We start from the raw sequence: 24,826 nt of genomic DNA on the forward strand, positions 1-24,826 counted from the left end.
CTCTCTCTGGTTGAGAAATTGCTCCTTTTCTTAGATCTGAAAGGCTGGCCTTATTTCGAAACAGTTCCAGATCTCCCACCATTGAGAAACAACGTCCCTGCTTCAACCGTCTCAAAACCTACTTCACACGTTTTTAAATTCTGGAGGGCACATATCCACTATGTTAATATCTACTTGAACAAAGGCCATAAGACGTAGGGGCAGAATTAGGGCCATCAAGTCTGCTCTGCCATTTGATCATGGCAAATCTACTGGACCCTCTCAACTCCATCCTTCTGCCTTCTCCCTGTAATGTTTAACACCCTTACTTATCAAGAACCTATCAATCTCTGTTTTAAAAATACTCGGCGACTTGGCTTCCACTCATGTGTGGTAATGAATTCCACAGATTCACCACCCTCTGGCTAAAGAAATTCCTCCTCATCTCCATTTTAAAGGTATATCCATTTAATCTGATGCTATGCCTTCTGGTCTGGGACTCTCCCACTACTGGATCGATTCTCTCCACATTCACATTATCTTAGCCTTTCATTATTTGGTAGGTTTCAATGAGATCCCCCTCATCCTTCTAAACTCCAGCAAGTACAGGTCCAGAGATTTCAATTGCTCCTCATACGTTAAGCCAATCATCCCATGGAACATTCTTGTAATCCTCTTCTGAACCCTCTGCAACAGCAACACATCCTTCCTCAGAAATGGGGCCTAAAACAGCTCATAATATTCCAAATGTGGCCTGACCAGTGCCTTATAAAGCCTCAGCATGGTACCCTTGCTTTAATATTCTCGGCCTCTCAAAATGAATGCTGACATTGCATTCCCTACTACCAACTCAACCTGCAAATTATCCTTTTGGAATCCTGCAGTAGCATTCCCAACTCCCTGCACCACCAATTTCTAAATCCTCTCCCGATTTAAAAAATGGTCTTCGCCTTTATTCCTTCTACCAAAGTGCATTACCATACACTTTGCTATGCTGTGTTCCATTGGACACTTTGCCCACTCTCCCAACCTGTCCAGGTCCTTCTGCAAACTCCCTGCCTCCTCAACACTACCTGCCTATCATTGTATCACCTGCAAACATAGCCACAAAGCCATCAATTGTATCATCCAGATCATGAATATATAACGTGAAAAGTAGTGGACTCTACACCGACCCCTACGAAACAACACTAGTCACTGGCAGCCAACCGGGAAAGATCCCCTTTATTTCCACTTTGCCTCTGTAACCAGCCAACCATCCATGCTAGTAAGTGGCCACTAATACCATAACACTAATCTTGTTTAGCAACCTTACCTTATCAAAGGCCTTCCGAAAATCTAAGTAAACAACATCCACTGACTCACCTTTTTCTATCCTGCTTATTTGTTCCTCAGAGAATTCCAACAGATTTATCAGGCAAAACCATGCTAACTTTGGTCTATTTTATCATGTTTTATCTGTGCATCCTACTTTTATGAAATATTCTTTTGTGTGGTGTCTAATGGAAGCTTAAATTTATCAATTTCCCCCTTAGATGTTCTGCTTATTACAATCTCAATAGATTTGTCAAATATGGTTTCCCCTGTATTACTTCTGCTCTATTCTAACACCATTTATCTAAATGTCCTCGTCAACAGATCCTGTGGCTTTTTCAGTCCCAAAAATTCTTTGCTACCTTTTTGTTTACTTTCTTTAATTCACGGCATTATTTTTCCTGTGTTTACTTTTGTGAAGATGTGTTCAATTTGTCTAACATTTCTTTATTCCGCAATATAATGTCTCACGCCTCAGTCTGCAAGGGTCCTGCATTAACATGCTAATCTTTTTCTTTTAACACATCAATTGAAGTTTTTAAAGTCGATCTTTTATGCTTTTTGTTTGCAACTTCTCATGAGACACTTCAGACCAGAGGCAAAAGCCAAAAGGAAATGCAGAAAATGGGCAAGTCTTGTTTACAAGGCAAATAGAGAAATTGGCATGTGACACTGTTGCAGTAGAAGGGTGAAGGGCTGGATCTGAATTACTTCCACAAATTGGATCAGTGATGCAAAGAACAATGAATGGGTTTTTTTAGGCAGTTGTAAAGCCAGTTTTGGCAGAGTACAACGTTTTACTTGTACATTTCCAATTGAGGTTTATTTGGGCTCAGGTGTGGAGTAATGTTTCATTTATCTGAGTCCCTGGAGGCTGATGAGAACAGATGGAAGCTGGCAGATCAAAGGTGATACGAACCTTTCAGGCAGGTTTGGGCACGTACATTTTGGCAAACTTTACATTTTCCCTGTATGTCCTGCGTGATGTAATAGTCACACACTGAGGCCCTCTAGCTTCCCACTGGAAACATTAACATGCATTGAAGCAAATGGCATGCAGAATAAATGCAAGCTTGTTTACAAGGCTCTCACAGGAGGAAAGTGGCATGTGACAAAGTTGCATGCTATGAAGGGTTTCCGGTTCGACTCTATTAATTACTTCCACAAATTGCATCAGTGATGCAAAGAACAATGAATGTTTTTTTTTTAGGCAGTTGTAAAGTTTTGGCAGAGTACAACGTTTTACTTGTACTTTCCAATTGAAATTATTTGGGCTCAGGTGTGGAGTACGTTGTTTCATTCACTCCCACCCTGGAGGCTGATGAGAACAGTTGGGGAAGCTGGCAGATCAAAGGTGATACAGCATTTTCAGGCAGGTTTGGGCACGTACATTTTTGCAAATAAACATTTTCCCTGTATGCCTGCGTGATGTAATAGTCACACCTGAGGCCCTCTATTCCCACTGGAAACATGTAAATCATCAGTTGAAAAAATGGCATGGAGAAAAATGCAGCATTGTAGGTAACTCTACAGGAGGAAAAAGTGTAGGCAAAGTTTATGCTTATGAACCTTTTCGGACTGACTGTCAGGGGGGGGATTTAACATTAACATTAACGGGAAAAAGAAAGGAAGAGGCGGAGACAGTAGGCTATGTGGGAGTGCTGGGATGAGGGAGGGGAAGGAGGGAGAAAGTAAGGCTACCTGAAATTAGAGAAGTCGATGTTCATACCACCGGAGTGTAAACTACCCAAGCGACATATGAGGTGTTGTTCCTCCAATTTACGCTGGGCCTCACTCTGGCAATGGAGGAGGCCCAGGACAGAAAGGTCAGATTCAGAATGGGAGGGGGAGTTGAAGTGCTGAGCCACCGGGAGATCAGGTTGCGTAGTACAGACTGAGCAGAGGTGTTGGGCGAAGCGGTTGCCGGGCCTACGCTTGATCTCGCCGATGTAGAGAAGGTGACACCTATGACAGCAGATGCAGTAGATGAGGTTGGAGGAGGTGCAGGTGAACCTCTGCCTCACATGGAAAGACTGCTTGGGTCCTTGGATGGAGTTGAGGGGGGAGGTAAAGTGACAAGTGTAGCATTTCCTGCGGGAAAGTACCAGGGGAGGGGGTGGTCTGAGTGGGAAGGAATGAATTGACCAGTGAGTTACGGAGGGAACGGTGTCTATGGAAAGCAGAAAGGGGAGGAGATGGGAAGATGTGGCCAGTGGTAGGATCTCGCTGGAGGTGGCAAAAGTGTCGGAGGATTACATTTTGTATGCACCGGCTGATAGGGTGGAAGGTGAGGACAAATGGGACTCTGGCCTTGTTATGAGTAGGGGGATGGGGAGTAAGAGCAAAGCTGTGGGATATAGAAGAGACCTTGGTGAGAGCCTCATCTATAATAAAAGAGGGGAACCCGCGTTTCCTAAAGAATGAGGACATTCCGATACCCTGGTCTGGAACACCTCATCCTAGGTGCAGATGGGGCGGAGACAAAGGAATTGGGGGTAGGGGATAGAGTCCTTACAGGGAGCAGGGTGGGAAGAAGTGTAGTCAAGATAGCTGTGGGAGGCAGTGGGTTTGTAGTAGATGTCGGTCAGTAGTCTGTTACCTGTGATGGAGATGGTGAGATCAAGGAACGGTAGGGAGATGTCGGAAATGGTGCAGGTGAATTTGAGTGCCGGATGGAAATTGGTGGTGAAATGGATGAAGTCAGTGAGTTCTGCATGGGTGCAGGAAGGAGCCCCAATGCAGTCCTCAAATTAGAAGAGGTAGAGTTCAGGGATAGGGCAACAGTACGCCTCGAACAGGGATTGTTCAATGTATCTTTAAGTGACCCAGTAAATACTCTCCTTTTAAAAATAATATCATCAAAATCAACAAAAAACGATCATTCACCTCAATATTATTTGTGGGATTCTGGCGACTGCTTTATTGGGTTCCAAAATATGCTCTGATGCTTTTTGGAATATGGGACTTTCTTTGTGTTCAATTCTTTGGAACGTATAAACAGAAATGGCAGAAGTGTAGAACCATTGTGACCTCGCTCCTTGCTCCCTCGCACTGTAGAAACAGTCTGCATCAACTTTGCATCTCCGGGATGGTCTAATTGGAGAAACGTTTACAACCTAGCATTGGACGGCACTTTGGCTTCACATGCCATCAAATTTCCTTTCATTTATTATTTACAGCAGAGCTGATTTCTCCCTGAGTGAGATTCAGCTTCTGTTCAAAAATTGTCTTTTTTTTAATATAAGCACAATTTTGCAGTACACAAAAGACAGTAGGATCATAGAACATAGAACAGGTCAGCCCACAATGTTTGTACTGTACATTATGAGGAGTTAAACTGACCTCAGCTGCCTGAACGTGATCCATATCCCTCTAATCCCTGCACTTCCTTATGCCTATCTAAAAATCTCTTAAATGCCACGATCATATCTGCCTTTATGCACCACCCCTGCAAGGTTTTCAAGGCCACTGCTATTTTCTATGTAAAAAACTTGCCCTGTACAACTCCATTAAACTTGCCCCCTCTCACCTTATAGCTATTCCCTCAGATGTTGGACATTTCCATCCTAGGAAACTTTTTTGAATGTCTACCGTATCAATGTCTCACATAACTTTATCATTTATAATTAAACAATCCAACTTCTTCTGGTAGCTGAAATCCTCGAGGCAGCATCCTGGTAAAGAATAAGTTCTGAGTTCTGCCCACAGTTTGTTCTTCACTCACAATTCCATAGACTACAGAGAAGTATGAGGTGTTGCATTTTGGGATGTCTAACAAGGACAGGACCTACACAGTGAATGGTAGGCCTCTGGGGAGTGTTGTAGAGCAGAGGAATCTCGGAGTGCAGGTGCATGGTTCCTTGAAGGTCGAGTCACAAGGTGGTCAAAAAGGCTTTTGGCACTTTGACCTTCATCAGTCAGAGTATTTGAGAAAATAAGTCGGGAGGTCATGTTGCAGTTGTATAAGACGTTGGTGAGACCGCATTCAAAGTCTTTTGTCCAGTTCTGGGCACCATAGAAACATAGAAAATAGGTGCAGGAGGAGGCCATTCAGCCCGTCGAGCCAGCATCGCCATTAATTGTGATCATGGCCGATCGTCCCCAATCAATAACCTGTGCCTGCCTTCTCCCCATATCCCTTCATTCCACTAGCCCCTAGAGCTCGATCTAACTCACTCTTAAATCCATCCAGTGACTTGGCCTCCACTGCCCTCTGTGGCGGGGAATTCCACAAATTCACAACTCTCTGGGTGAAAATGTTTTTTTCTTACCTCAGTATGGCTTCCTCTTTATTCTAAGACTGTGGCCCCTGGTTCTGGACTCGCCCAACATTGGGAACATTTTTCCTGCATCTAGCTCGTCCACTCCTTTTATAATTTTATATGTTTCTATAAGATTCCCCCTCATCCTTCTAAACTCCAGTGAATACAAGCCTAGTCTTTTCAATCTTTCCTCATATGACAGTCCCGCCATACCAGGGATCAATCTCGTGAATCTACGCTGCACTGCCTCAATCACAAGGATGTTCTTCCCCAAATTAGGAGACCAAAACTGTACACAATACTCCAGATGTGGTCTCACCAGAGCCCTATACAACTGCAGAAGAACCTCTTTACTTCTATACTGAAATCCTCTTGTTATGAAGGCCAACATTCCATTAGCATTCTTCACTGCCTGCTGTACCTGCACGCCAACTTTCAGTGACTGGTGTACAAGGACGCACAGGTCTCACTGCACCTCCCCCTTGCCTAACCTAACCCCATGGAGATAATAATCTGCCCCTCGTTTTTGCCACCAAAGTGGATAACCTCACATTTATCTATATTATACTGCATCTGCCACGCATCTGCCCACTCACTCAACCTGTCCAGGTCACCCTGCAACCTCCTAACATCCTCTTCCCAGTTCACACTGCCACCCAGCTTTGTGTCATCCGTAATTTTGCTAGTGTTGCTCCTAATTCTCTCTTCCAAATCATTAATATATATATGGTAAACAGTTGCAGCCCCAACACCGAGCCTTGCGGTACTCCACTCGCCACTGCCTGCCATTCTGAAAAGGACACGTTCACTCCTACACTTTGCTTCCGGTCTGCCAACCAATTTTCTATCCATGTCAACACCCTACTCCCAATACCATGTGCTCTAATTTTAGTCACCAGTCTCCTGTGCGGGATCTTATCAAAGGCTTTCTGAAAGTCTCGATACACTACATCCACCGGCACCTCTTCATCCATTTTACTTGTCACATCCTCAAAAAATTCTAGACGATTAGTCAAGCATGATTTCCCTTTCATAAATCCATGTTGACTTGGACTAATTCTTTTACTGCTATTACCTCTTTAATGATTGACTCCAGCAACTTTCCCACCACCCAAGTCAGGCTAACTGGTCTGTAATTTCTCATTATAGGAAAGATATTGTTAAGCTTGAAAGGGTTCAGTAAAGATTTACAAGGATGTTTCCAAGATTAGAGGGTCTGAGCTTTAGGGAGAGGTTGAGTAGGCTGGGTCTGTAGATTGGCTACTTCATACTAGCCAATTATAGTGCTTGTTAGTAGTGACTCCACCTAGTATGTGCTTTATATTATCAAGAGCTTACCTATGCTAATTAATATGAGTAACTGCTAGGAACTGTAAGGTCCTGCAGACCCTTGCTGTAAGTAGATTTAATAAACATGTGTTGTATGTTGATATGTGTTCGACTCAACTCATTATATAGTGTCAGAAGTGGGATTGAGTTTGAGCTGAACGTCTTTGGCACGATCAAGTACTTTCTTCAGATTAATGGTTTGAAGTAAGTCAATTTTGAACCAACCAGAGTAAGAGTTAATTGTTGTCTGCAGTCATCCGGCGTGGCTGACCAGATAAACAATACAACACCCCACTCGCAATCCGCCCATACTTCCTGGTTTGCGATGAATTGGTATTACAGGTCGGGATTATAGTTAAGGGCCACAAGGCTGTGGTCTCAGCTGTCCTCTGGGACAAATACTTCAACACCATCCACAGAGGCCACCCCGGCGTAGAGGCCTAGTATGTGCTTTATATTATCAAGAGCTAGTTATTATGAGTAGCTGCTAGGAAATGTAATGTCCTGCAGATCCTTGCTGTAAGTAGATTTAATAAACATGAGTTGTATCTTGATATGTGTTCAACTCAACTCATTACAGGGTCTCTATTCCTTGGAACTCAGGAGGATGAGGGGTGATCTTATAGACGCATATAAAATCATGAGAGGAATAAATCGGGTAGATGCACAGAGTCCCTTGCCCAGAGTAGGGGAGTCGAGGACCAGACCTAGGTTCAAGGTGAAGGGGAGAAGATTTAATAGGAATCTGACGGGTAACGTTTTCACACAAAGGGTGGTGGAGTGTTTTTGGAACAAGCTGCCAGAGGAGGTAGATGAGGCTGGGACTATCCCAACATTTAAGAAACAGTTGGACAGGTACATAGATAGGACAGGTTTGGAGCTCATGGACCTGGGACTAGCTTAGCTGGGACGTTGGCTGGTGTGGGCACGGTATCTGGGCCTGTTTCCACACGGTATCACTCTATGACTATGACTCTATGACTATGACCCAAGTATTTCCCTTACATTTGTAGTTATTACACATTAAAACTAAACATAATTTCTCCTAATAAAACACAAAGTGTTGCGGTAACGGAACGGGCCAGGCAGCATCTCAGGAATGAATGGATAGGCGATGTTTCAAATCGGGGCCCTTCTTCAGAGTAATTGCAGCAGGGGCCAGAAAGCTGGAAAGGAGTTGAGGGCGGGACACAGTCTGGCAAGTAAATACAGGTAAAGGGGGATCTAGGGGAGGGGGTTAGGTTAATTAAAAGATGGGTGGACAAAGACTAGAGATGAAAAGAAGACAAAAGAATGTCAGATTATGAGAGAAGAGAAGTGAAATGCAAAGTCAGGGGACTCGGTGAGGGAAATGGGGCAGTGGGATAGTAGGGGTGAGGGAGGCAGGGGAGATAGGGGTGTACCTAAAATTGTAGAATTTGATGTTCATACTGTTGGGTTGTGAACTATGTAAGTGGAATATAAGGTGCTGTTCCCCAGTTTACATGAGGCCTCACTTTGGCAATGGAAACTCGGGATGGAAAGGTTGGTATAGGAATGGGAAGAGTTAAACTGGTTACCAACCGGGATATCCATCAGGCCTCGCTGGTCTGAGTTCAAGTGTTCACTGAAGCAGTCACCCCATGTCGATGGTTGGTCTCACATATGTAAAACCCACATCGAGAGCACCAACAGCAGTAGGTGAGGTTAGAGGAGGTACTTGTGAACCTTTATCTATGGGTACCTGGATAGAGGCGAGGGAGGAGATGAAGAGACAGGAGTTACATTCCTGTGGTTGCAGGGAGGGGATGGCTTGGGTGGGAAGTGATGAATTAACCAAGGAGTTGCAGAAGGAGTGGTCCCCATGGAGAGAGGTGGGGGTGGGAAGATGTGACTGGTGGTGGGATCACATTGAAGTGGCAGAAAGGTCAAAGAATTATGTATGTATGTGGAGGCTAGTGAGGTGAAAGGTGTGGACCAAGGGAACTCTAATCTAGTTCTGTCTGGGTGAGGGGTGCAGGAGTAGAACTGAGGGACAGAGAGGAGACATGGGTGAGACATCCATTCATGAAGAACTGGGGCAGAGACCAATTGTGGATGCTCGTTGCCACCCCACCTCAGCTCACTAACAATCAAGCCCCCACATCTCTGTACTGCATAGAACAATGGCTTCTGACCGCAAACTAGATAATGCAAACAAATAGTACTTCACATGATGGATGCATGGGCTTCATTTTTTCTTGTATTTCGTAGACACAGCCATTTATGATAATATTTATCTGTAAATAGATTATAGAAATCAGTTTGTGATAAATGGTCTTAGTATGCCATGGACAGGCTCACCAAGTGTATTTTACATTTGTTAAGCTATGGTAAGGTAGTTGAATATAAGTTTGCATTTTTGCATTATAATTAAATCAGTATGAACAACAGACACATTTACCATGAGCTATATGATCATGGGCATCGCGTTATATTATTGTTTACAAGAACAACATGAAAACATCAGCAAAGGATAAGGATGTTTGAGATGGCAAGATCCTGCTCAAACTTCCTTTTGAATTGGATCCACTCCATTGTTAAAGTCATGAGAGATCTTTTCCATGCCACTAGCGCTACCAAAGGAATCTAGCAATAACTATATCCGGGTCCAACCTTAGAGTTGGTCTGTCTTTTGCTTTGGTCTTTGAAGCGCAGTTAACTTTTTTAAACCTACTGAGTTAGACTTATGTCAGTGAGTTGATCACCCTCTTGCAATCAGATTGTTAATGTAAAGGGGCTGTCCCACTTGAGCGACCTAATTGGCGAGTTTAGAAGAGTTTGAAAAAATGACATGTTGAAGACCTCCTTCGACCTCCTTCGAATATGTTGAAGACCACCTTTGACTACCTACGACTACCCTCAATTACCTACGACTAACATGCCGACCTACTACGACTAAACCTATGAGTAAAAAAAGTATCAATTTTTTCCATGGCGACCTTTTTTTACTCGCGGGCATTTCTTATCATATTGAAAAAATCACCGCGACCTAGCTGTGGCCTCGAGTACGCGAAGACCACTCTCGAGCATGAAGGAGAGTTACGAAGATCTCCTACGACCTCATGTCGACCGTGCTGCAAGTATGATTTGAGGGCAAAAGGGCCTGTCCCACTTGGGCGACCTTATTCGTGAGTTCTGGCGATTTTGCTCTCTACTCATACTCAGGGGAGTGGGCGGGACAAAGATAGAATGTAGTCAGAGACAGTAAGACTGGTGGGAGAACTGGGAAGGGAGAGGGATGGAGAGAGAGGGAAAGCAAGAGAAGTCAATGTTCACACTGCTAGGGTGTAAGGTACCCAAGCGAAATACTGTACAAAGTGTTGTTCCTCCAATTTGCGCTGGGCCTCACTCTGACAATGGAGGAGGCACAGGACAGAAAGGTCAGATTGGGAATGGAAGGGGGAGTTAAAGTGCTGAGCAACGGGGAGATCAGGTAAGTTAAGGCGGACTGAACGGAGGTGTTGAGCGGTATGTTCAGGAGTATGTGTACTCCCTGAAGCTGATCTCCATTGTCTGAAAAGGAATATGGAATATGTAGGGACTTTAAAAAGGGTCATGAATCTTGAATTTGATATAGCATGAACTATATTTAACAATTATATTTAACAATAATAAAGCTTAATTTGGGTAGCTACGTATGTGCAATAAAAAATAATCAAAAGCAATTCTGTGTCTCTGATTGTGTTAATGACTGTGTCTCTTTTGGTTGTAGGGTACCTTACCCATCATTGGACCATCTTATATCCAAGATGGCTCAGTCTTCTCCAGCAGATGAAGGCCCGACATTCGAACATCTCTGGAGTAGTCTGTAAGTGTGTCATTGTTTTATTTTTGCAATTGTAAGATAGACTCAGCAACAGCAAAACAGTTGTCCTTCCAAACAATATTAATACTTATATAATCATAGCCAACCTTGGAGATGCTTTTAATAGAAGACATATTTAAGGACAGAAAAAATGGAGGGGTCAAGTCATAGTCATAGTCATAGAGTGATACCGTGTGTAAACAGGCCCTTCGGCCCAACTCGCCCACGCCAGCCAACAGTGTCCCATCTACCCTAGTCCCACATGCCTGTGCTTGGTCCATAACCCTCTAACCCTGTCCTATCCATGTACCTGTCCAACTATTTCTTAAATGAGGGGATAGTCCCAGCCTCAACTACGTCCTCTGGCAGCTTGTTCCATAAACCCACCACCCTCTGTGTGAAAAAGGTACTCCTCAGATTCCTATTAAATATTTCCCCCTTCACCTTGAACCTATGTCCTCTAGTCCTCGATTCTCCTACTCTGGGTAAAGGACTATGTGTATCTACCCGATCTATTCCTCTCATGGTTTTGTATACCTCTATAAGATCTCCCCTCATCCTCCTGTGCTCCATGGAATAGAGACCCAGCCTACTCAACCTCTCCATCTTGCTCACACCCTCTAGTCCTGACAACATCCTCTTAAATCTTGTCTGAACCTTTTCAAGCTTGACAATATCTTTCCTATAACATGGTGTCCAGAACTGAACACAATATTCTAAATGCGGTCTCACTAATGTCTTATACAACCGCAACATGACCTCCCAACTTCTACTCAATACTCTGACTGATGAAGGCCAAAGTGCCAAAAGCCTTTTTGACCACCTTATCTACCTGCGCTTCAACCTTAATGGAACCATGCACCTGTACTCCTAGATCCCTCTGCTCTACCACACTGCCCAGAGGCCTACCATTTACTGTGTAGGTCCTGCCCTCGTTCGACATCCCAAAATGCAACAACTCACACTTCTCTGTACTAATTCCATCAACCATTCCTCCGCCTACCTGGCCAATCGATCCAGATCCTGCTGCAATCTTTCACAACCATCTTCACTATCGGCAAAACCACTCACTTTTGTATTATCTGCCAACTTGCTAATCTTTCCCTATATGTTCTCATCCAATCATTGATGTAGATGACAAACAGTAACGGGCCCAGCACCGAACCTTGTGTTACACCACTAGTCACAGGCCTCCATTCTGAGAAGCAACCTTCCACCATCACCCTCTGCTTCCTTCCATGGAGCCAATTTGCTATCCATTCAGCTATCTCTCTTGGACCACATGAGATATAACCTTCCAGAGCAATCCCTACCACATGGCACCTTGTCGAATGCCTTACTAAAGTCCATGTACACAACATCTACAGTTCTGCCTTCATCAACCTTTTTGCTCACGTCTTCGACTCAGCTTGTTCCATACACCCATACACCTATGTGAAAAAGTGTTGATTTCTTCAGGAGAGGAGCATTAATGGGTGATTGGAAGGAAAGAGATGCATGTTTGGGGGGTGAACATGGGTCATAGATACATAGGTGCATGTGTTGGCCCTTCGAGCCAACACCGCCATTCAATGTGATCATGGCTGATCATCCACAATCATTACCCCGTTCCTGCTTTCTCCCCATATCCATTGATTCCGCCAGCCCTAGGAGCTCTATCTAACTCTCTTTTGAATCGACCCAGTGAATCGGCCTCCACAGCCTTCTGAGGCAGAGAATTCCACAAATTCACATCTCTCTGGGTAAAAATGTTTTCCTCATCTCAGTTCTAAATGGCCTACCCCTTATTCTTAAACTGTGGCACCTGGTTCTGGACTCCCCCAACATCAGGAACATGTTTTCTGCATCTAGCGGTCCAATCCCTTAATAATTTTATATGTTTCTATAAGATACCCTCTCATCCTTCTAAATTCCAGTGACAAGCCCAGTCGCTCCATTCTTTCATCATATGACAGTCCTGCCATCATGGGAATTAACCTCATGAACCTACCCTACACTCCCCCAATAGCAGCAATGTCCTCCTTCAAATTAATACTAACTGTATAGAAAGGAACTGCAGATACTGGTTTACTTTGGTGATAGACACAAAATTCTGGAGTAACTCAGCAGGACTTGCAGCGTCTCTGGAGAGAAGGAATTGGTGATGTTTCGTGTCGAGATCCTTCCTTAAACAGAATCAGGGGAGAGGGAAACTGGAGATATGGATATGTAAGGTGTGAAAATGACAGATCAAAGCAAACAATGAACAAGGAAATGTAGAATGTTGGCTGTGGGGAAGGTGACAACGAGGCATACAAAGGTGAGCCAAGAAACAAAGTTCGATGGACCGTGGTTTAGTTGGACTAGGACAAAGTTAGCTGGAATTGAACCTCATGACAAGGTGAACTCGATGAGGCCTATATCCCTACAGCAGTCCAGGAGTACCTTCATCAGAAGGACAGCAGCGGTTCAAAAAGGTGGCTCATCACTGCAGTTATGGTGAATGAAGGGCCAAAGGCTGGACATCTGAAGTCTAGAAGTCCTGTTTGTAAGTTTGTTTTCCCGTCTTGGCGCAGTAAGAAGTAGAATTGTGAGGTGCAAAACTAATGTGAGTAGTCAGCATTAGACAATGGGAAGAGTGAGGCCACAGGGGTTTACAGACTTAAATGTGAATTGAATACTTCTGAATGGGGAAGAAAGGATTTCAGAGAGAAACGTGAGCATCAATTCAGTAACACCGATGAAAACGCCAAAAACAACACAGTTGGGGGATGGGCAGTGATGGTTTAAAATGAACATAAAAATGAAAACTGTCAGTGTCTGGGGAAGAAATGAACAGAGTTACTGTGGGAGAAAGGTCATAGGAGAGCAGCCACAGGCTAAGGAGAAAAGTGTATAATAAACAGCTCTATAATATATTTAATTAAAGCAAGGAACTACAGATACTGGTTTACAAAAAAGGCACAAAATGCTGGAGTAACACAGTGGACCAGGAAGCATCTCTGGAGGTATTTTGGGTCGCGATCTTCCAGAAGGGAGCCGACCCGAAATGTTGCCTAAACATGTTTTTCAGAGATGCTGCCTGCCCACTGAGTTACTCCTCCACCGTGTCTCCATAAGATGCTTACTTCTTGGGGTCTATCTTCATCAGTTAGCACAGTGCTCCTTTCTGGTGAAATTAGCTATTGGTGATTTTGGTTCTCAACATAGGAGGTAAATTATAGGTGAAATAAAATTAGCTACACCAGGAATCAATATCAGGTGACCGGTGAGGTTAGGAATGAACATCATTCGTCGTTGGTCCCAATCGGTCTGTCATCTCCGTTGATTACTCTGGGACTTTATCTCAGAACTGCAGCAGTCATTGTGGAGAGTCAGAGTTGCAGGAGAAGGAGGGATTGCTCTAAGGTGCTGGTGGTGGTAGTGGTGGTGGTGGTGGTGGTGGTGGTGGTGGTAGAAGGGGAAGGATGAGGCACGACCTTAACTCCTGTACTTTGGATGACATGGCAGCATCTTCACATGCCACTGATTTAAAAAAGATGACTAGCTGTATAATCATGGCCAACATGTACCAGTTTAATTCTCAGTTGTGATAGGCTTCAAGAATTTGCCCGAAGAATACTGGTAGACATCAAGAATTTGCACAAAGTCCAAGAACAGTTTATGTCCCATCGGGTTTGTGGACATTTTAACCTGCTGTTATTTCAAGGAGCTGCATACAAGGAAATCATAGAAACATAGAAAATAGGTTCTGGTTCTGGACTCGCCCAACATTGGGAACATTTATTGTATCTAGCTTGTCCAGCTAGTCTTTTCAATCTTTCCTCATATGACAGTCCCCCCATCCCAGGGATCAATCTTGTGAACCTACGCAGCACTACCTCAATCACAAGGGCATAAAATTAATTAGATGTTTTTTGTTTTGCAATGCTTCTTGCCAAATATTGAAGAGTAGGAAATAATGAAAGAGTAATCTGAAGGGCCTCAACCCGAAACATCACCTAGCCATGTTCTCCAGAGATACTGCCTGACCCACTGTTACTCCAGCATTTTGTGAGCTTTAATGAAGAGTAGAGTTGGCATATCTGAAATTAGGATTGAGTAAGTCGGATTGCATTTGGTGACCTGTTGAATGTGTTTGCTTCAGGGAACCAGACAGTACCTACTTTGATATCCCACAAACCAACCTCTCCAGCAGCAACGAAGCTGTGCCAAACTTGCCACAGAACCGAACCGAGGTCTGCATGGATGTATTTCAGATGAGGGACATGAATGAGTCTGTGATGGTGAGTTTGATCAAGCTGCCTTGGTTCGTTTTATGTTGATTGGTAATAGAATAATGGTCAAAAAACATTGGGTTGTTTAGTGTAACAACATACAGTATCAACAGGCTTAAACTGAAAATCAAACTTTTTAATTTTCCTCTGTCATAAATCTTAGATATTCATTGTTAAGCATTTAAAATGTTGTGGGGCATCCCAAGAAGAATAAATATCATAAGGATTGGATAAATGAATTGACAAATTGGTTTCAAGTGCCTAAAACTTGGATCACATAAAGGAACATTTTTGTGTGGCGAGTGATTTAATTAACAAAAACATGAAATGCAATCGAGATCTGACACTTAATGCAAGTTGCACTAATTCCACAATTTTAGGTCTGGTTCCTCTGTGTATCTTCTACACAAAGCTCAACAGGTGTACATGGCAGTGTTCCACCATGGAGCAAACCCTTCCTGCTTGAGTCACCACCACCAAACTACACCGGCCTACCCTACATCTACTATCCTCTTGTACCCACCAGTTATGCTCGCTAACTACCGAACCTGCACCTGGTCTCGCCATGGAAGGGAGGTTGGTTTATGTGATGGTCTAGGCTGCATCCACAATTCTCTGCAATTTCTTGCGGCCTTGGATGGAGATGTTCCCAAACCAAGCTGTGATGCAAATAGCTTTCTACGGCGCATCTGTAATAGTTGGTGAGAGTTGTAGGGGTCATGCCGAACCTCCTCAGCCTTCTAAGGAAGTAGAGGCGTTGGTGTGATTTCTTGGTCATTGCTTCAATATGGGTGGTCCAGGACAAGTTGGTGGTGATGTTTACTCCTAGGAATTTGAAGTTTTCAACCATCTCTCATCAGCGTCGTCAATGCAAAGTGGGGTTACTGCTCTGTTTCCTGAAGTCCATCACTATCTCCTTTGTCTTGCTGACATCGAGAGAAAGGTTGTTGTCTCAACACCAGGACATGAGGTTCTCAATCTCCTTCCTGTACTCTGTCTCATCATTATGCTGTAATTGTTATATGTTTATATGGTTATTATTTAATATCCGGCCCACAATGGTGGTGTCGTCTGTGAATTTGTAAATTGAATTAGATTTCTACATGGTTGCGCAGTCGTGGGTGTACAAGGAATAAAGAAAGGAGCTGAGAATACATCCTTATGGGGTAACCCGGTTGAGGATTATAGTTGAGGATTATTTGTCCCCTATCCTCATTCATTGTGCTCTGTTGGTCAGGAAGTCGAGGATCCAGTTGCAGAGATGAGTGCTGACTCCAAGTCCTGCCAGTTTGGTGAAGAGTTTGGATGATTTAGTTGTGTTAAAGGCAGAGCTGTAGTCTTTTACACGTTGTTATAGTCCCTGCCTCACTATCTCCTCTGATAGTTCTCTGATAGTTCGTTCCATCTGTGTGAAAAAACTTTCCCTCGGGTTCTTATTAAATCTTTCCCTTCTCACCTTAAACCTTGTCTCTGGTTCTTGATTCACCTACTGTGAGGACCTACTATTGTACATTCACCAAATCTTATACACCTCATGATCTTATACACCTCTATAAGATCACCTCACAGCCTTCTGCGCTGCAAGGAATAAAGTCCTAGACTGCCCAACCTTTCCCGATAACTCAGGTCCTCAAGCCATGGCAACATCTTCTTAAATCCTCTCTGCAATCTTTCCAGCTTAACAATATCCGTCATATAACAGTGTAGCCAAAACTGAACACAATTCTCTATATGTGGACTCACCATGGTCTTGTACAATTGTAACATAGCATCCTACCTCACACGTTCTTCGTCTCTTTAATGACTTCCAATTTCCGAGCCCCCACTCCCTCATCTTTACTATTGACGTTCAGTCACTCCACACCTCCACCTCCCACCAGGAAGGCCTTAAAGCCCACTGTTTCTTCCTCGACCTCAGAACCAGCCAATTTCCCTCCACCAACACTCTCCTCCGCCTAGCAGAGCTCATCCTCACCCTTAACAACTTCTCCTTTGACTCCTCACACTTCTTCCAAATCAAAGGCGTAGCTATAGGTACTCGCATGGGCACCAGCTATGACTGCCTCTTTGTAGAGTACGTTGAACAATCCCTGTTCCAGGTGTACACTGGCCCTACCCCCGAATTCTATTTACATTACATTGACAACTGTATCGGTACTATCTCCTGCACCCATACAGAACTCATCAATTTCCATCCTGCACTCAAATTCACTTGGACCATCTCCGACACCTCTCTCCCCTTTCTTGATCTCACAGTCTCCATCACAGGACATAGACTATCAACCGACATCTATTACAAACCCACTGACTCCCACAACTATCTTAACTACACTTCCCACTATGCTTCCTGTTTCCCTATCCCCTCCTCCCAATTCCTTCATCTACGCTGCATCTGCGCCCAAGATGAGATGTTCCATACCAGGATATCTGAGATGTCCTCATTCATTGGGGAATGGGGGTTCCCATCTTCCATCATAGATGAGCCCCCACATGTGTCTTCTCAGTACCCTGCAGCTCCGCCATTCCTCCCCCTCCCCCTAGTCGCAACAGGAACAGTCACCCCAGTCCTTACATTTCACCCCATCAGCTATCGCATACAACACATAATCCTCTGAAATTTTTGCCACCTCCAATGGGATCCCAATATTAGTCATATCTTCCCATCTCCATCCCTTTCTGCCTTAGAGTCATAGAGTGATACAGTGTGGAAACGCCCTTTGGCCCAACTCGCACACACCGCCAACAACGTCCCAGCTACACTGGTCCTACTTGCTTGCGCTTGGTCCATATCCCTCCAAACCTGTCCTATCCATGTACCTGTCCAACTGTTTCTTAAAAGATGGGACAGTCCCAGCCTCAACTACTTCCACTGGCAGCTTGTTCCATAAACCCACCACATTTTGTGTGAAAAAGTTACCCCTTGGATTCCTATTAAATCATTTCCCCTTCACCTTGAGCCCTGGTCCTCGATCCTGACCTACACAGGGTAAAAGACTCTATGCATCTGCCTGATTTATTCCTTTCATGATTTGTATACCTCTATAAGATCTCCCCTCATCCTCCTGCGCTCCATGGAATAGAGACCCAGCCTACTCAACCTTTAGCTCACACCCTATAGTCCTGGCAACATCCTCGTAAATCTTTACTGAACCCTTTCAAGCTTGACAATATCTTTCCTATAACCTGGTGACCAGAACTGAACACAATATTCTCAATGCAGTCTCACCAATGTATTATACAATTGCAACATAACCTCCCAACTTCTATACTCAATACTGTGACTGATGAAGGCCAAAGTGCCAAAAGCTTTTTTGACCACCTTATCTACCTGCGACTCGACCTTCAAGGAACCATGCACCTGTACTCCTAGATCTCTCTGCTCTACAACACTACCCAGAGGCCTACCATTCACTGTGTAGGTCCTGCCCTTGTTTGATGCCCCAAAATGTAACACATCTCACCGCTCTGTATTAAATTCCATCAATCATTCCTCTGCCCACCTGGCCAATCGATCCAGATCCCGCTGCAATTTTTCATAACCCTCTTCACTATCTGAAAAACCACTCACTTTTTATCATTGCCATACTTGTTAATCTTGCCCTGTATGTTCTCATCCAAATCATTGATGTAGATGACAAACAGTAATGGGTCAGGGCCGAACCCTGAGGTACACCACTAGTCACAGGCTTCCAGTGTGAGAAGCAACCTTCCACCATCACCCTCGGCTTCTATCAATGGAGTCAATTTGCTATCCACTCAGCTATTTCTCCTTAGATCCTTTAATCATTTAAAAATAAATTGGATAGGTATATGGACGGGAAAGGAATGGAGGGTTATGGTCTGAGTGCAGGTAGATGGGACTAAGTGAGTGTTCAGTAAGTGTTCAGCATGGACTAGAAGGGTCAAACTGGCCTGTTCCCGTGCTGTAATTGTTACATGGTTATCCCATGTGCCTACCTTGTGGAATCTTGTTGAATGCCTTACTGAAGTCCATGTACACAACATCTACAGCTCTGCCCTCATCAACCTTTTTGGTCACGTCTTCAAAAAAAATCAATCAGATTTGTGAGGCACGACCTCCACGTACAAAAATCCATGCTGACTATCCCTTGTCCAACCAAATCCCTGTATATCCTATCCCTCAGTATCCATTAACTTACCAACTACAGATGTTAAGCTCAACGGCCTATAGTTCCCAGCATTTTCCCTGCAGCCCTTCTTGAAAAGAGGCATAACATTTGCCACCCTCCAGTCTTCTGGCACCTCTCCTGTATTTAAGGACGAGTCGTGAATTTCAACCAGGGCTTCTGCAATATCCACTATAGTTTCCCGCATATATCGGATAAATCGGATAAGGCCGTGGAGATTTGTCTACCTTCAAACACGACGGTACCTTCAGTACTTCTTCAACAGTAACCCTGATTGCATTCAAGACACTTTTAGTGACTGCTCCAATTTCCTCTGTCCTACTGTCTTTCTCCTCGGTAAATACAGAGGAGAAATACTCATTGAGGACCTTGCCCATCTCCTGTGGCTGCACACAGAGGTGACCACTTAGATTCCTGAGAAATCCCACTCTCTCTCTAGTTACCCTTTTCCCCCTTATGTATTTATAACATCTTTTGGGATTGTCCTTAATGCTACCCACCAGAGCTAACTCCTGACCCCTTTTTGCCTTTCTGATTTCCTTTTATAGTTTATTCCTTGGTTCCCAAAACTCCTCCAGGGATGCACTTGATCTTAGCTACCTACACCTGTCCCATGCATCCTTCTTGTTTTTGACTAATTTCTCAATTTCCCTCATTAGCCAAGCTTCCTTACATTTGCCTGCTCTGGCCTTCACTCTAACAGGGGCGTACATACCCTGAGCTTTCTTCAGCACTCTTTTAAAAACATCCCACTTGACCGATGTTCCTTTCCCCTCAAATTGGCCTTACCCCTGTTGAGCATTTTAACATGTGGACCATCTCCGTCCCTATCCATAACTGTCTTAAACCAAATCGAACCGTGGTCACCGGTCCCAAAAGGCTCCTCTGCACACACTTCATTAACTTGCCCTTCCCAATTTCCCAATACTAGATCCAGCGTTGCCCTCTACAGAGACTGTTCCCTCAACAAATCTGATCTCTGTGGTCCCGCCCAAATCACCCCCTCCCCAGGTACCCTCCCCTACAACCACAGGAGATGCATCACCTGTCCCTATACCTCCTCCCTCGACTCTGTCCAGGGGCCCCGACATTCATTTCAGGTTAGGCAGAAGTTCATTTGCACCTCCTCCAACCTCATCTGCTGTATTTGTTGTTCAAGATGTGGACTCTTATACATCGTCGAGATCAAACATAGACTGGGTGATCGTTTCGCTGAACACCATCATTCAGTCTGCCTGGACCTACCTGATCTCCCAGTTGCCAAACACTTTAATTCTCCTTCCCATTCCCACACTGACCTTTCCGTCCTTAGCCTCCTCCATTGTCAGAATGAGGCTAAACGCAAATTGGAGAAACAGCATCTCATATTTCGCTTGGGCAGCTTACAGCCCAGTGGTATGAATATTGATTTCTCTCACTTCAAGTAAACCCAGCATTCCCTCTCTCTCCATCCCTCAACCACCTAGGTCACACCAGCTTCAAAGTCTTCTGGTTGAGTCTCACTATCTGTACTCATTCTCAACTCACAAAGAGTTAACAATGGCCTGATTCCTTTATTATCTTTAATTTTTTTGCATGTCTTCCATTCATTGTTCTATATCTCTCCACATCGCCGTCTATAACTCTCGTTTCCCTTTCCCCTGACTCTCAGTCTGAAGAAGCATCTCGACCCGAAACATCACCTATTCTTTTTCTTTTGAAATGCTGTCTGACCTGCTGTATTACCCCAGTCTTTTGTGTCTGTCTTCCGTTTAAACCAGCATCTGCAGTTCCTTCCTACACATCCTAACTATACTTAATACTCTGATTGATGAAGCCCAATCAACTAAAACCTTTATGATTGTATTATTCTGCAATAGGACCTGCAATAGGACCTGCTTGCCTGAGACCTCCTCATCTTACTTCAGGGCCTGTCCCACTTTCACAACCTAATTCACAACCTTTTTTACTCGTGGACATTTTTCATCAAGCTAGAAAAACAGCCCAACCTACTTGATGCCACGAGTACCTACGACTAGCCTCACGACCTCCTACGACCTCCTATGACCTCGTGACAACCGTGCTACGGGTATGAGTCAAGGGCAAACTCGGCAGAGGTCGTGAATTAGGTAATGAAAGTTGGACAGGCCCTTCCTCGTCTGAAATTTCTGTGCAAATGTGCTAAATCTTCTGAAGAAGCAATGTGGCATGATGCCACGGTTAGTGAGTGATATTGATGGTGTGGGCTTCCACCAGGTGCTCCAGTTTACTCCCATATTTCAAAGGTGTGCTGTCAAAAAGCATAGCCAGCGAATATGCGAGAGGTAATAATCTGCAGGGTTAGACGGAAATAGGGAGAACAAGTTCAACTAATCAGAAGTGCCATGGTTCAATAGACAATAGACCACAGGTGCAGGAGTCGGCCATTCGGCCCTTTGAGCCAGCACCGCCAATCAATGTGATCATGGCTGATCATCCCCAATCAGTACCCCGTTCCTGCCTTCTCCTCATATCTCCTGACTCCATTATCTTTAAGCCCTATCTAGCTCTCTCTTGAAAGTATCCAGAGAACCGGCCTCCACCACTCTCTACGGCAGAGAATTCCACAGACTCACAACTCTCTGTGTGAAAAAGTGTTTCCTCATCTCCATTCTAAAGGGCTTACCCCTTATTCTAAAACTGTGGCCCCTGGTTCTGGACTCCACCAATATCGGGAACATGTTTCCTGCCTCTAGCATGTCCAAACCCTTAATAATCTTGGCGTGTCCAAACCCTTAATAATAGTAAGATTAAACGAGAACTTACCAGTTTGAAGTTTGATCTTGATTTTATGAGGAGTTACGATGAGCGATTACGTGAAGAAGGGCCGTTCATCTGCGTGCGCGTCAATCTTCAAAGCAGCGGTGTTAAATCACAGTTAACAAAGAAGACCTGAGAATAGTAAGATTGTGAAGAAACTAGAACTTCCATCTGACCTTGATAGTATGAGGGTGGGAGCAGTGGGCATGTAATCGCTCATCGTAACTCCTCATAAAATCAAGATCAAACTTCAAACTGGTAAGTTCTCGTTTAATCTTACTATTTTACTTCGGAGTCACGTGAGTGACTACGTGAAGATTTCAAAGCTCTGTGATTTTACGCCAGTTACGAATCCAGGCATCACACTGAATGGATTGACCATGGATGAGAGTATTATTAAAGCATTCAGACATAACGTAGTTAGTAAAGGCACTGATGCTTTAAAATAAAGAAAAATAAATGTTTTATTAGCTTCCCCTCTCAACCTGTGGGAAAACTAGGTAACAGAACTTAAGATGGCATGAGCAAATACCCCTGGTCCGATTATGGGTTTGTTATAAAACCGCCGGAACGTTCTTTCGTTCACCCATCCTGCAGCCGCTAGGATGTCATCAAGGGGCACGTCCATCGTTCTTGCTGCCGACGTAGATGCAGCCCTGGTGGAGTGAGATTTAAAGATATGAGTATTTATTCCCGCTACCACCATTACCTCCTTTAACCATCTGGAGATAGTTTGTGTTGACACCTTTCGGTGTGGTTTCTTGTGGCTGATGAGGACCGATTGTTCTGAGCCTCTGAGGTTCTCTGTGACTCTCAGGTAGTGGTGTAAATGTGTTACCACACACAATCGTTGGTCCTCTGGATATGCCAGGAACTGGATCTTCATCCCTGGCATTCCTGGCCTGCTCGGTTTGATCAGGTCCTTAACAACGAATGTTATGTGATTCGTATTGCTTGTCATGTAGTCCAGTCGTAGTTTTTGTAGTGTCTGGATTCTTTGGGCTGTTATTAGCGCCATCAGCATAACCACTTTCAATGTTAGTTTTGACAAAGATAAGGCCATTGGCTGTCCCCACTGACGAAGTAAGGTCAGTACCATGCTAACATCCCATGTGTCCGTGTACCTAGGTCTTGGGGGTATCGAATTGTAAATTCCCTTCATGAATTTTATTACGAAGGGGTGCGTTCCTATCGGCCCGTGCCCTGCCTCCAGTGTCAGATAGGAGGATAGTGCACATCTGGCACTGTTGATTGCGCTATAACTTAATTTATAGTCATAATACAGGGCTGATAGGAACTCCAAGACATCCGTTATCTGAACTGTGTTGTATGCTATATCGTTTGCATGGCAGAAAGCGTCCCACTTCTTAATATGAGTGGCGTATTGTTTTTTGGTACTGTCCCTCCATGCCTTTGTGATGACATCCATAGTTCGTTCGGATAATCCAATGTCTTGAAAAGGCCTCCTCAGAATCAGCAAACCAACAAATTAATCCGGTCAGAAAGTGGATGGTTGCCCCATGAAACTGGGTTTATTAGGAGATCTCTCCTCTTAGGTACAACCATTAATGGCTGGACTATGATCCCCAATATTTTCGGGAACCAGGCTTGTGTAGGCCAATCTGGTACTACTAAAATGCTCGTGGCTTTGTCTTGCTTGATTTTAGTCAAGCATCGGTTTATGAGGCAGAATGGTGGGAATGCATAAATATACATTCCTCCTCAGTTTAGGGAAAAGGCATCCACTGATTCTGCTCCTGGGTCTGGCTCCCAGGACACATATCTGGGTAATTGATGGTTTAATCTAGATGCAAACAGATCCAAATCTGGAGTGCCAAATCATATAGTTATTTCATTGAATACCGTACGATTCAACATCCATTCTATATTATCATTAAACATTCGTGACCTTGCATCTGCCACCGTGTTATATCTTCCTGGTAGATATACTGCCGTGACCCAAATATTCCTCTCGATGCACCAGTGCCAAATTAGGTTAGATAATCTGTCACAGGATACAGATTTTACACCACCCATGTGATTGATATATGCTACCGCAGTAGTGTTATCAATCTGAATTTGAACATGCACATGTTGCATGTTGTTACAGAGAGACTTGAGCCCATATTGTGCCCCCAACAATTCTAGGTAATTGATTCCATATAGTTGGAGTATAGTAGACTCTTGCTCATTCCATCTGCCTCCACAGCTCCTGACTGTGTTTGTGGCTCCCCATCCTAAAACGCTTGCGTCGGTTTGGAGAAACACTGATGGGCTCTCAAGTAAGATTTTTCTTGAGCTGAGTCTTATGTTTGCCATCCACCATTGTAGTTCAATAATGGCTTCAGCTGGTAACCGCATTGATTTGCCAAACTGACCCGCATGCAATTTCAATGCTCGTTCCTTTGCCCGCTGTAAATGCTGGTAATGCAAAGGTCCGTAGCGTACTGCAGGAAAGGCAGCTACCAATTTGCCAATTACACTTGCTGTTTGTCTGATAGTTGGTTTGTGTTTTCCTATCAGATCATTGCAGACTTTCCTCAAGTCTTGTTGTTTGCCTTTAGGCAAAGTCACCAACATGGTTACTGTATTGATAGTAAATCCTAGGTAATCAATTACCTTGGTAGGAGTTAATTTTGATTTTACTGGATGGATTAGGAACCCAAGTTTTTCAAACAGGGTTTTGGTTGCCTTGACTGTTGCTTCTGCCAATTCTTTGGTGACTTCAAAGATGAAAATGTCATCCAAATACGCCATGACTAAGTGATTTTGAGATCTTAGCAGCCCCAGAATTGGTTTCAGTAATTTGGTAAACAGTCTAGGGGCTGATGTCAAACATTTGGCAGAGCCTTGTATTGCCATAATTGACCCATCCAGGTAAACTTCAAATATCTCCTATACTCTTTGTGAATAGACACCGAATAGTATGCATCT

General features: G+C 44.0%; 1 protein-coding gene across 4 annotated transcripts in view; it reads left to right on the plus strand.

Moving 5' to 3' along the window:
• Window positions 1–24,826, plus strand: part of tp73 (tumor protein p73) — a 363,488-nt gene that overhangs the window by 127,963 nt on the left and 210,699 nt on the right. For all 4 annotated transcript variants that reach the window (XM_055659706.1, XM_055659704.1, XM_055659708.1 and 1 more), the window contains exons 2-3: window positions 10,618–10,713; window positions 14,837–14,975. In XM_055659706.1, the coding sequence (XP_055515681.1) occupies window positions 10,655–10,713; window positions 14,837–14,975 (198 nt within the window). In that variant the 5' untranslated portion in view covers window positions 10,618–10,654. The remainder of the gene's footprint in view (window positions 1–10,617; window positions 10,714–14,836; window positions 14,976–24,826) is intronic.

This window comes from Leucoraja erinacea, chromosome 30, assembly GCF_028641065.1.
Source record: "Leucoraja erinacea ecotype New England chromosome 30, Leri_hhj_1, whole genome shotgun sequence".
Classification (NCBI taxonomy): Eukaryota; Metazoa; Chordata; class Chondrichthyes; order Rajiformes; family Rajidae; genus Leucoraja; species Leucoraja erinaceus.